Here is a 12,458-nt window from a genome sequence, read left to right on the forward strand (position 1 = left end):
AGTTCACTGAGGCTGTACTTTGAAGCCTACCTACTTGATGTTGATTAGGTCTCTGTGTAGCAGTGTCCATCCTTGTAGTGTACTCCTGGGGACAAAGCTTCTTCTGATTTAGATTTTGGGACTTTGGGGTTTGTGTTCTGCAATGTTCTCATTGTCTCATGGGACACATAGCAGTGAAAGCTAGCACAAGTCACTGATGAACTCTACAATTGTTCTAATTTATATTCTAAATATAAATTAGACTTGCTTGCTTTGGACACAACTTTAAATTAGACTTAATGTAACTTAATGGTTTCCACATGTACAGTTTATTTTCTTGGTCTGAACTTTAGACCAGGAGTCACTGACTATATTTTCAGAAAGAGACTGAGGGTTGTAAAGGGCTTTTTTGTTTGCTTGCTTACTTTTATCTTCAGTTTGTAAGTGAGTTTCATACCAACGTTTTCTAGGTAAAGGACAGATTAAACAAGGTATTTTACAAATGAGTATTCTGTGTGAAAGAACTATCATCTAACTTTGAAAATAGGGTCAAAAACCCAATATCATACATTGATGTTAGGATAAAAAAATGAGTATTGTAATGCTACTAAGAATTGTCTTGGAATTGGCCTACCAAAAATGTTCCATATTTTGATTACTTAATGTGAGGCATACCTAGGAAAGGATTAGTATAAAGTAAAAATGGAATACAAGGGTGGAAGAATTGAAGTGGGTTGAGTAGAAGAGAATTAAGACTCCAGCCAGTACCTTCAGTGAGACTGGCCATGCTGGATCCCTGCTTTTTCATCTGGTGAACATCTTCCCTTTGGTCTTGAGCAGGGATCTCAGTTTTTTTCTCCAACTTAGAGTTTAATGGTTCAGTTCATCTCAGTGCCATTCCCCACCCTGTCTTGTGTTTATAAAATGCAGTGTGACAATCAGTGTTAATTACTTCCCTGACTGACAGGATTTCTATTCATTCTTCGTCTTGGTTTCCAGGAATAATTGTTTAACATAGTTATCACTGTAACTCTGATGTGTGTGTGTGTGTGTGTGTGTGTGTATGTATGTATAGAAACATAACATATACATACATGTATATATACATATATATACACATATATAAATACATATATATGAATACACATATATAAATACATATATACACACATAAATAATTTATTCCATTTTTTATCTGAACTGTCTTTGGAAATTTAGTATATTTTAGCTATTAGAATTATAAAGATAAAAAAATACTGAAGTTAGTTATATTCTAGGATTCAAGAAAGAACACAAGATAAACATATTGGACTCATCCTAATATACATTAAAGGATTTTTTCCAGTTCAATGTATTCTGCAGTCATCATCTCCATGGTGTGTTTTGTGTGTGTGTGTGTGTGTGTGTGTGTGTGTGTGTGTGTGTGTGTGTGTGTGTGTGTGTGTGTGTGTGTGTGGGTGGTTTATCATAATATAGATAAATAGTCATGTTTGTTTTTTCTTGTTAAATGCTAAAGCTGAACATATTTCAGGATATATATATATATATATCAAAGACAAGATGATTTCAATTCATATACTGCTTAGAATATATATATATATATGTTTATATATATACACACATGTCTAGTTATTTTTTTTCCTATGTGCATGGATAACTTTGGTACTTGCACCTTTAGAGAGTTTAGCTTAACTCTTGAAATGGGATAGGCTTCAGTTTAAGTAAGGTTCAGAGTATATACAAGTGTGCCTAGATTGTGTTAAGACTGCTTTGCCCATAACTAGTATACATCTAGGACAAGCAGAAAATGTCAAAAGCTATAGACATATGACCATATAAGATGATGCTAAATGAAATGAACCCCAAGACAGGGACACAAGGGGTTTTATCTTTCTTGTTGTTTTTAATGTGCTTATAATGTACTGTATGATTTTTTTGTTTCTTTTGTATGTTCTTCCCCCATGGTATAATCCCTGTTTTCATTGTATTTGATTCCAGTGCCCTGCATCTTGTATATACATTTTTCTAATTTGGGGAGGGGAAGGGAAATAACAAAATGTTGAAACAAGGCTACAGGTTGACTCATTGTAACAATGAGATGTACAAGACACTATGTTCAAAACGAACTTTACAATTTTGGTGGGGGAGGGGGAGGGAAGAGTTGGGGAGGTGGGGAGGGAAGGGATGATAGGGGAAATCAAAGGAGGAGGTAACAATGCTCGATAGGAAATGGTTCATTACCTTACCCATGTAACTAGTTAACCTTTCTGTACAGTATCTTTACAATAAAAATATATTAAATAAACAAAGACTGCTTTGCACAATGTCATACACCTAGTAATCATTACTCATTAATTTAGCCATTCATTCACTGAACAACAGTGGAATATCTACTAAATTCTTTGATAAATAGGGATTAACTGGAAAGAGATGAGCATTATAATATAACTCAAGCCAATAACACAAACAAAAAGGAACAATATTCCATGAGTGCCCAAAGCAATGGGGATTTTCATGCTCTCATTATACAATATTTTAGACAAAGTATAAAAAAGTACACTGATAGCAATAGTAGAAATTAAGTTATAAGCACAATCCAGTATGGATTTCAGATGTATATGAGTCAAAGATTTTTAACTTTATTATCCAAATTTTCTAGGTACCTTGAGACTTCTATTAATCCTACTATAAAAGGGCATTTCTTACTTCCAGAAGAATATTGGAATGATTGCCTACATTTTTTGTCTTATCAATGTAATATGAATATTGTACTAAAGATTGAACTCAGTGACTTGTACTTGCAAGACAGGTCTTCTACTACTTGAGCCCCCATTTGGCTTTGGTTATTTTCTGCCAGTGCCCAGCACAGCCTGTGATTTTCATACATATATTTTCTTGTGTTGCTGGGGACGGCAGCTGCACAGCACTGTGTCTAACCATTGTGCTTTATCTGTAGGTAGGGTAACAGGTATTCACCACTGCCCCAGCTATTGTTTGAGATGGAGTCTCTTGAAATGTTCTGTCCTGTCTGGCCTCAAATGGTAATCCTCTGATTCTGAAATCCAACTTACAGGCTTGAGCTAACATGACAGGCAATATGTGTTTGTTGTTTTTTGCCAATAGTGGGCCTTTTTGAGCTCAGGGGTTAAGATGCTGTCCTTTAGGTGTTTTTATCAAGACTGGTGCTATATTACTTGACTGACAGCTTCATGTCATGTTTATTGTTGGTTAATGGAGCAAAAGTCTCTCAAACTTTCAGCCTGGGCTAGATTTGAACTACAATCTTCATATCTCAACCTCTTGAGTAGCTAGGATTACAGACATGAGTCAATAGTGTCCAGCCAATATGTGGTTGTAAGCTGTTCAAATTTATGGGTGAAAAGTAGATAAAGTCAAGACCACATTTCAGTACATTTGTAAAAGCTGCATTTAATGTTAGAATGTAATTGATGTTTTGGAGGGATCCTAGTGGGATGGATTTCCAACTGGAGTCATTTTTGGGGATTTTAGTAGTCTCTAGAATCTACTCCAAGGGATATGTTTATAGATACAGAAGTTTCTCAAGCAGTGATAGCTCTTTTAGAAAAAAGAATTGTACTTAAATGGCTCAGAGTCTATCTTTCACATAGTTGCTGGACACGATTGATCTTTCTTTGTTTCTTTTTCATATTTTGTTTTCTCTTCCCTACATGGATTTCTAGAGATCTGATGGTTGGTTCATAGGCAGAAGATTTTTCTTTCCATGGTACTAGATGACAATTACTAACAGACAATATCCACACAGAATTATACTGCCATAGAAGCTGTATTGCAAATCTAGCCCTCCAACAAATACTATGTAATGAATAATTTGTATTGTATGGTTCACACTCAAATGTATACTGTCAAGCAGAATTGCAGAATGGTTTTGTTTCAACATTTGAATATACAAGTTAGAAATCTCAGTTTTTTTGGATCTACCCAGAATATTCATTGCAGATAAGAAAAGTTGGCTTTGAGTAAAGAAAAATTTCTCATTCTACATACCAAAATGACTAATATGCTTTAGAAGCTATTTCTAGTTTCCTGGTATACAAACACTTTTCCATATGATAACCACCCAAATAACTATCTGGCAAAGGAAAGTAGGGTAAGTACCATTAAAGTATAAAGCAATTTGGACATATCTGAAGCAGGCATAGGTATATCTGAGTGGCAATAAAGACCCATTCAAAAGAGCGAGAAGGAATGTTATCTCAACTTTGGGAAAACCCCAATTCAATCCAGCAAGTATTTACTCAATGGTCACTTCATGGCAGCAAGATGCTGTGAACCAAGAACTTAAGAGACTCAGAAAAGTACATTTCCTGCCATCGACAAGCTTGTACAATAACAGAAGAATTAAGACACATGTCTATTGGGGAGTAGTAAAGATTTCTTGAATGAAAATACCTAAAACACTAAGGAGTGAAGCAGGGTGAATATTGAAATAACAGGAAGGAATCTCAGCTGAAAGGAAAGAATATGAAGAAAAAACAAAAGAAGGTAGAAAGCTAGAAAATAATTTGATTTAACACAAGTAGTTAGTATATAATAAGTAAGGCTAAGATATGTTCATCCATACATATATCTTTATTGCAAGAATATTAAGGATTATTAGCAGAAAGAACAGAAAATCATATAGGAGGCTGTATATCACAATAAAATCGACAAGAAAAGTGAATGGTAGGAAATAAAGAGAAAGAGAGGGTTAGAGTTATGATGAACATTGAATGAATAATATTCTAGCATTGAGAAGTAGATAGAGGACAGAGTGAAAGGTGATTCAGGTGACAGCTAAGCAGGTGGTACAACTAAGAAAAACGGGAGAGACATAGTTGAGAGAAAATATAATAAAGTCCACTTTAGATTGCCAAAGTTGGAGACGCTGGCAGAACATTTAAGAGTAGATGTCTCACTGGAAATTACAAATGAAAAAGTACAACTTGACTGGAAAGTACAGCAGACTGAAGTTAGAACTATATAAGTTTTTGAGAAGTGTCGTTTGTTAAACTAAATAATTTGAAACTGCATTTAAATTATAAGCAATGCAAGTATGAGGTTAAGTACTGAGTAAGAGTGAAAAGAACAAAAGAGTATATTTTATATAAGGTGCTCACACATAGCTTCCTTGATAGGTAGGAGGAAACTTGAAGGGGTGTGGGAGTGTGTGTGTGTGTGTGTGTGTGTGTGTGTGTGTGTGTGTGTGTGTGTGTGTGTGTGTGTGTGTGTGTGTGTGTGTACAGAGAGACTTATAGTTATTTGCTGGTGGGACTGATCCAGTAAGGAGTTTTCTGGGATAGAGGGAAATGTCAGTTATAGGGAACCATGTCACTGCACTGGTAATCAGTTAGATGTAGTGTTGGGTGCAAAATTGTTTGTTGTAAAGGCAGTCATCTGGCTGCTATTGCAAGTAGAATAATACATAGCATTTTGGGAACATATGCACATTTTCTTCTGATGGATGCTGATTTCTTTTGCTTTCACAGTAGAGTAAAAGACAGAGTTATCAAATAAGAGTGAGAAAAATTGAGAACCTCTTCTGTATGAGACCAGGAGATTGAATAGATATTTAATTTAAAACTCTATACCAATTTATATTACTTTCTATATTTGGGGTAAATTTATAACTTGCCTAAAAGTCCAGGCTTTTCTTGTTCGTGTGTGTGTGTGTGTGTGTGTGTGTGTGTGTGTGTGTGTGCGTGCGTGTGCGTGCGTGTGTGCATGTGTGCGTGTGTGCGTGTATGTGTGTATGTCTATCTGTGTATGCATTTGTGTTTAGGGGCTTGAACTCAAGGCTTTGCATTCTTGCTTGTATTTTGCTCAAGGCTGATACTCTCCCATTTGAGTCACACATTTCCACTCACATCATTTTATAGCATCCCCATTACTTCCTGACTAAAGGGATTCATCCAGTAGCAAACTGATGTAAAACCAAAAAGAATTTGTTTGTTTTGAAAACTCTTAAAACAACTAGCTTTATCTGAAATATTCAGAAGCTCCTCTTCCTCCTGCTTTTCTTCCTCTTCCTCCTTCTTCATTTGCCGATGAAGTGAGTGCATCTTGCTTTCTGCTCACAGGGCGGTGGTGATTGTCCAGAGATGAGTATTGGAGCTATAAAAATAGCCTTGGAAATTTCTCTTCCTGGTTCATTCATCTATGTTTTTACGGATGCACGGTCCAAGGACTACCGGCTCACCCATGAGGTGCTGCAGCTGATCCAACAGAAACAGTCTCAGGTGAGTAGAGTCCATTCCAACCTTTCCTTCTGAGTTAAGCATGACAATGCCTGTTCTTTGACTACTCCATGTGTGGTACATAGCAGTAACTATTCACTTATTTGTATCAGCATGTACATATTATCTAATTTTACCATAGTGTATATATATATATATATATATATATATATATATATATATATAAAGTTTATAGATCAGAAAGTGTCTTGTTTAATACAGAGAAGAAATGATTGGAGATTATTAAGATGTTCATTACAATCTTATCTTTGTAACAGATAGAAACCTAAGCCTAACAAAAAAGTCCTCTATTTCCATTATTATCTCCCATGTGGAGTCCTGCCTGAGCCAGTTATTCATTGTATCAGTTAGTTTTGGGCACATTACATATGGTCCTAATATGAAGTGATTTCAGCCAATAAGCATTTATTTCTCACAGAAGTGTTGTTAATTTAAACTAGTCTTACATAATGGTAGTCTGGGAGTGTTTGGGGTTTGGCTTATCTAAGTAGGGTTCTGGGCATATTGGCTTTGTCCCATTGGTTTCCTAGCCTCTGATATGAGTAGCTAGCTTAGTTATACCATTCATGACCTTGGAAGAAGCAGTAGGAAACAAATGGAAATACACAAGGCCTTTTGGAATGATACATAGAATTTGTAGAATGTTGTCTTTGCTTCATGATTTTGGCCAAGCAGGTCATGTGGCTAAGCTTAGATTGAAAATGAGCTATCACACTTAGTGAGGAGAACTACAAAATCCTTTGGCATAGTATCTGGGTACTGGCAGAGGTGAAGAAAGGAGGTCATTGGGTTATCTAATGTGGTCATGGCTCACTTCCATAGCTTTTAGCCCATTTGTCTGACATTCAAGCATGTCCTTTCTGGACTCACTATTAAGCAGAGTACAGGTTTAAGATGTATGCATTTATATGTATTCTGCTTGCCTAATAATATGTTATGAAGAGATGCCTAGCAATTATGTTGATTTCTAGAAACCATTGAACTGTCTCTTTTTATAAAAATCACAGGTTGTATTTGTGCTCACTGGAGACTGTGATGACAGGAACCACATTGGATATAAAGTCTATGAAGAAATTGCCTCTACAAGTTCTGGTCAAGTGTTTCATTTGGACAAAAAGCAAGTTAATGAGGTGAGTTGAAGAAAGTGCATCTCCTTTATTGCCAGCTATTTTACCAATGTCAGTTGTGCTATGCAGTGGTGACAGTTTTGATTTGAAAACCAATTTTAATCAATAGCTTTTACTCCCAGGATGACAACAATACTGAACTAAGGTGGAGAAACAGATTTAACTGACATGTATTTCTAGATTGTATTGTTAAAAAATTGAATCGTATGAATATAACTTTTATAGTTCTTGTGGTTTTGTAAAGTCTATTTGCATTACTGATGAATGACTTTTGAATAACTAGTAAAATGAGACTTAACTGGTTATGGAGGTAGAGTGTAAACAAAATTCCAATGAGACTCTAAGCTTAAAGTAAAAAAAACTGTATAAGTAATGTAGAAGTGTTTTCTAACAAAAATCTGTAATTGATATTGTTGGAAATCTTGGTATTCCATAAAATAAGTCTTTGGTATAGGTCTAATTGTCATGATTTCCTCTTTCTCTTTTATATTATCCTGATTTGCCCTCACTTGGGATAATAATATTTGCTTTGCTTAATTTTTAATTTTTTGCTTCATGTTTAACTTGATTTATTAATTTATAATTATAATTTATATTTATATTATGTTATATAATTTATAATTATTTTTATAATTATTTATAAATTAGGTTACCACTTAGATTTCTAGGAACATACCAGGAAAAGATAAGATGTCCAATTAGCTTATTTACATTTCATTGATGTGATCTCTGTATCCACACAAGGACTATTCATTTTCATAACATATTCCTTTATATTGTGAATGACATGGGACAGTAGATTCCTATAACAAAGAATTCTTATTATATTATAGTAGAACTAAAAGAACATTTGATATTTCTAGAGAGAACAATTTCTCAAAATATTTTCACTACAATGTGTGACTATGTTTTTGTACTTTCTATAAGCTATTGTATATATAGGTATAGTATATTATATATATTCTCTATATAGACTATATATGTGTATATATATAGTCATATGTGGGTATATATAGTCATATATCTATTAATTAGAATGCACATGAATATATATGAACCTGGAAGTTTATATCTGCATGGTTACTGTGACAACTTAGTGACTCAGAAATGTCTGGGCAAGGTCTTAGAAAGCCCTTAGCATTTAATTTGCACAAATGTTTGAATGAGAATTTAGAAGCCTACAAGTGATGAGGAAAGAATACATGAGTTTCAGGGACCTAATAAATGAGAGGCAGGTGGCCATAGTTGTTTTTAACCCCAACTTCTCTAGTCAGTGTCACCAGTATCAGGTGGGGTGTAGGGGAGACACAGCATTGTTTTTCTCCTATATTAGTGAGTTCTTCATCTGCTTGGGGGTTGATGAGGTTTTTGGTTTGAAGGGCTTTTGATACCAGTGAGGATGTCATGTCCAGTAAATAGATAGTATGGTTCCCAGAAGGCACTGGATAAAAGAAAAGATGAGCAGACTCATTGCCAGGACTAGAGGTTTCAGAAAGCACAGGCTCACAGACCTGGTGGTGAGCAGCCAGACGGCATACAGGTCCTGAAAGCAAGTTGGTTGAGTTCATGAGAAGACCCACAGGACTTTTTTTTTTTTTAAGTAGTTGGGCCCAGAGCCAGAAAAAAGCATGACTTTGACTTCATTTATGTACACATACCCTCTTACAAAAACTTGAAAATACTGTCGTAAACAGAGAAAAATAAGCCTTCTAGAAGTGCATAGTTTATTAGATAAATAGTATAATTTGTAATTTTATAGTCTGCATGCCTTTTCAAAATTCTTAAAAAATGCAAAAGTTGCCAAAATGACCAGATCCTCAAATTTAGTTAACAAAATAGTAATTAACAAAATGTTTCTGGAAACTTCAGGAAATTTGACAGATATTATTAAATGCTCTGGCTTGTTAAGTGTTCATCTCCTAGATGGTTAACATGTCTTGGTTTTTAAATACAACTTTGGCAGATCAAGAGTAGAATAAAAACCTTGCTAAAGTTGCATATTTTAAAAACAATTATGTTGGATGCTAACAGACTATGTCTTGATTTATCTGTCAATCAGCAACTTGAACCCCTTGGCCAGATATGCTACAAGGAGCAACTCATTTACTTTCTGCCACTGAGACTTGAGGAGCATTTAGTCAGGGGTTTCTACCTACATATTGTCCTATATGTGTGCAAATCTGTGATCTGAGTCTGGCAGCTTGGTGTAAATTTAGGAATAAAACAATTATAAAGGAGAGGAAAGAGTTAGGAGAATCTAGTCTCTGGATTAAGTCAACACTCTCACCATCTTAATGCTGACAATGGGATCTCATTTTAGAATTAAATGAGATAATGCATGGCAAATGTTCCAAAGGAGGTCTGATACAGGGCATTAATGTTGCTGCTTTGCTTTTTAAGTAGTAGGATTGAGTTACTACTTTTTTTTTTTGAAACCTGGGGCATAAATCTGAAAACTGAAGAAGCGCTTACAGTTGTCTATAAGAAAAGATACTATGAAATCTTACTGAAACTGTAAATCTACATGTTGCTTAAAGTAAGCCACCAATATCGTAATTTCTGTTAATAAGAAGCATTGTGACTATTAAAAACTGTGCTTGAAAATGTTTTGGTAGGTCAGTCATTTTACTTTTCTCATTGTTATATATTCTTTTATTATACAAACCTTACAAATTAGAAGGTTTATATATATTCTTTTATTAAACAAACTTTACAAATTAGAAGGAAAATAGAAAATCTGCTGATATCTACACATGTAACAGTCACAAGAATTTCAGGGAAGACCCACACACCATACAATAATTCAAGAGAATTTGTGTGTGTGTGTGTGTGTGTGTGTATGTGTGTGTGTGTGTGTGTGTGTGTGTATTCTTAATTCAGGGATTTTTTCCATGTATGCTTTCTAAAGAATCTGTAGAGTACTATTGTTTTGGCCTCTTCACCTACTGCATCCATTTCCTGTCATAGTAAAGTGATTTTGTATCGTCACTTGAGCCAACTTGAAAGTGATTTTACTTTCTTTTATGTTTTAAACAATGAAGTAGAATGATTGAGTAGAAGATCTAGGCCTCTTCCATCTTTGTTTAACATAAAAGAAAAACCAAAGTGAAGAAATTTTCTGGCTGAGGATCAGTGGTCTGTAAATCACTATATGGAATTGCATTTTGGAAGCACAAGCTACAACACATCTAAAAGATGTGCTTGGTTTCCCACGGAAGTCAGATCAACAACGAAGACATTACAGCATCACTTCCCCATTTAATCATGAGATGAGTAATTGTCAGCTGGCATACAGAAGTTCAAATCTGAAATCTGGATGTTCGTGGTACCGTATCCTGTGTTAAAGAAGGTAAAACAGGAAAAGATGCAGTGTCTGAACTTCTCATCCTTTCTCCTCCTCCCCCGCCTGTGTACTGTAACACCCCTTTATTCCCTAAATTACTTCTCTCTGGACATCTCAGCCTGGTGGATTGGTCTCATTCCAATAAGCGTTAACATTTCTAGTCTCTTTAAGAGGCTGAATATCAATACTCATTCTAGCAAAAATGAAATGACCCACGCAAAGGGACAAAATGGTAGTTAATGAATGACAATTTTTCCTGGTTTGGGAAAAGCTATGAGCAGCCAAAAAGAAATAGGGAAAGACTGAATCTAGAAGCCTATATTGTTTCTAAATCTAAAGTAGAGGAGGAAGGCATTCACACTAGTCCTCAGTGAGATCATCCTGCGGACCCAACAAGAACAGTGCTGGAGCCTTCCTACATCCCAGGTACCTTCCATTTTTCCCAGCCTAACTGGAAACCTACTGAGATGATCCACAGAAAAATCAACATCCCACAGCACAGAACTTCCTGCAAAAGGGTGGACAATCAAAATACTTTTCACCCCCCCCCCCAAAAAAAAAAATCCAAGAAGACACTATAGTCTGTTACGGTTCAGGCTCATAGCCATGTGATTGTAAATCAGTTACCTACATTTCTTTGTGTGTGCGTGTGTGAAAATACCATTCAGAAGGGTTACAATTACATGGGCAAGGTAATGTGTACATTTCTTATCAAGCATTGTTGCCTCCTCCTTTGTTTCCCCTTCCCCTTCCCATCCCTTCCCATCTCTCCACCCCCCTTCGCCCCCCTTTCGCCCCTCCTTCCCCCCCTGCCAAAGTTGTAAAGTTTGTTTTTTGACATAACTTCTTGTACACCTACATTTCTGTGTCTCTCTTTCTTTATCTGTAAGTAGTAAAATGATTATACTTATTTTACAGGGTTGTTGGGTTTTAGAACGTAGTATCAGTAAATACTGACTATTATTTTTATGTTAAAATACTCTATGAACCTTCTCTGTAAAATATTTCTTGAGGCAAGAAACACACACACTCTCTCTCTCTCTCACACACACACACACACATACACACACACACACACACACACACACACACACACACACACACACACACACTTCAAATCCATCTGTGATTAGATGGCCAAAGGTAGTATGCTTCAATTGGAAACTGCTCTTGGGATATAGGAAGACCTGGGTGGGTTTGCTTTATTGCTGGAGGACAATAGTTTGGGGTAAAGATAATCCCTAGGAAAGAGGAGTTTTCTCTACTTAACTTCCCAATTACCCATGGGACATACAAGCTCTTGAAATTGAAGGAGAAGAGAATTTCAAAGGATTTCACAAAGGGAACTTATAAGGGAGAAAGCCAGCCAAAAGCCTGTTGAGTAAATCAGGGAGAAAATGAAAGGGAAGAAAAGAGCATCCCAACACACAGAGGGTCTGAGGTGAAGAAGCTCAAATGGCCCCAGGGGTGTTTATATTCTGAGATGAATATCAAATAACCAAAGTAAGCAATAAAATCATTAAAGAATTCCACTGCTTATTTAGGGAATTGAAAATAACAGCAATATTACTACTGTTACTGCTAATGAAAACATAACCCTCTTAGAGTGTTTATTATGCTCCATGCACAGATGCTGAGAATTATTTCTTTAATCCTCACAGTAATCTTTTGAGGTAGGTGTTCTGGAGAGACAATGCCTTTCCTCTGAAGGTCACCTTGGAGTCAGCAAGAGCA

General features: G+C 35.7%; 1 protein-coding gene across 1 annotated transcript in view; it reads left to right on the plus strand.

Moving 5' to 3' along the window:
• Window positions 1-12,458, plus strand: part of Hmcn1 (hemicentin 1) — a 438,323-nt gene that overhangs the window by 135,683 nt on the left and 290,182 nt on the right. Inside the window, exons 3-4 of the mRNA XM_070034238.1 lie at window positions 6,078-6,236; window positions 7,262-7,384. Of these exons, the coding sequence (XP_069890339.1) occupies window positions 6,078-6,236; window positions 7,262-7,384 (282 nt within the window). The remainder of the gene's footprint in view (window positions 1-6,077; window positions 6,237-7,261; window positions 7,385-12,458) is intronic.

The sequence above is a fragment of the Dipodomys merriami genome, unplaced genomic scaffold (assembly GCF_024711535.1).
Source record: "Dipodomys merriami isolate MVZ:Mamm:240054 unplaced genomic scaffold, mDipMer1.0.p SCAF_24, whole genome shotgun sequence".
Classification (NCBI taxonomy): Eukaryota; Metazoa; Chordata; class Mammalia; order Rodentia; family Heteromyidae; genus Dipodomys; species Dipodomys merriami.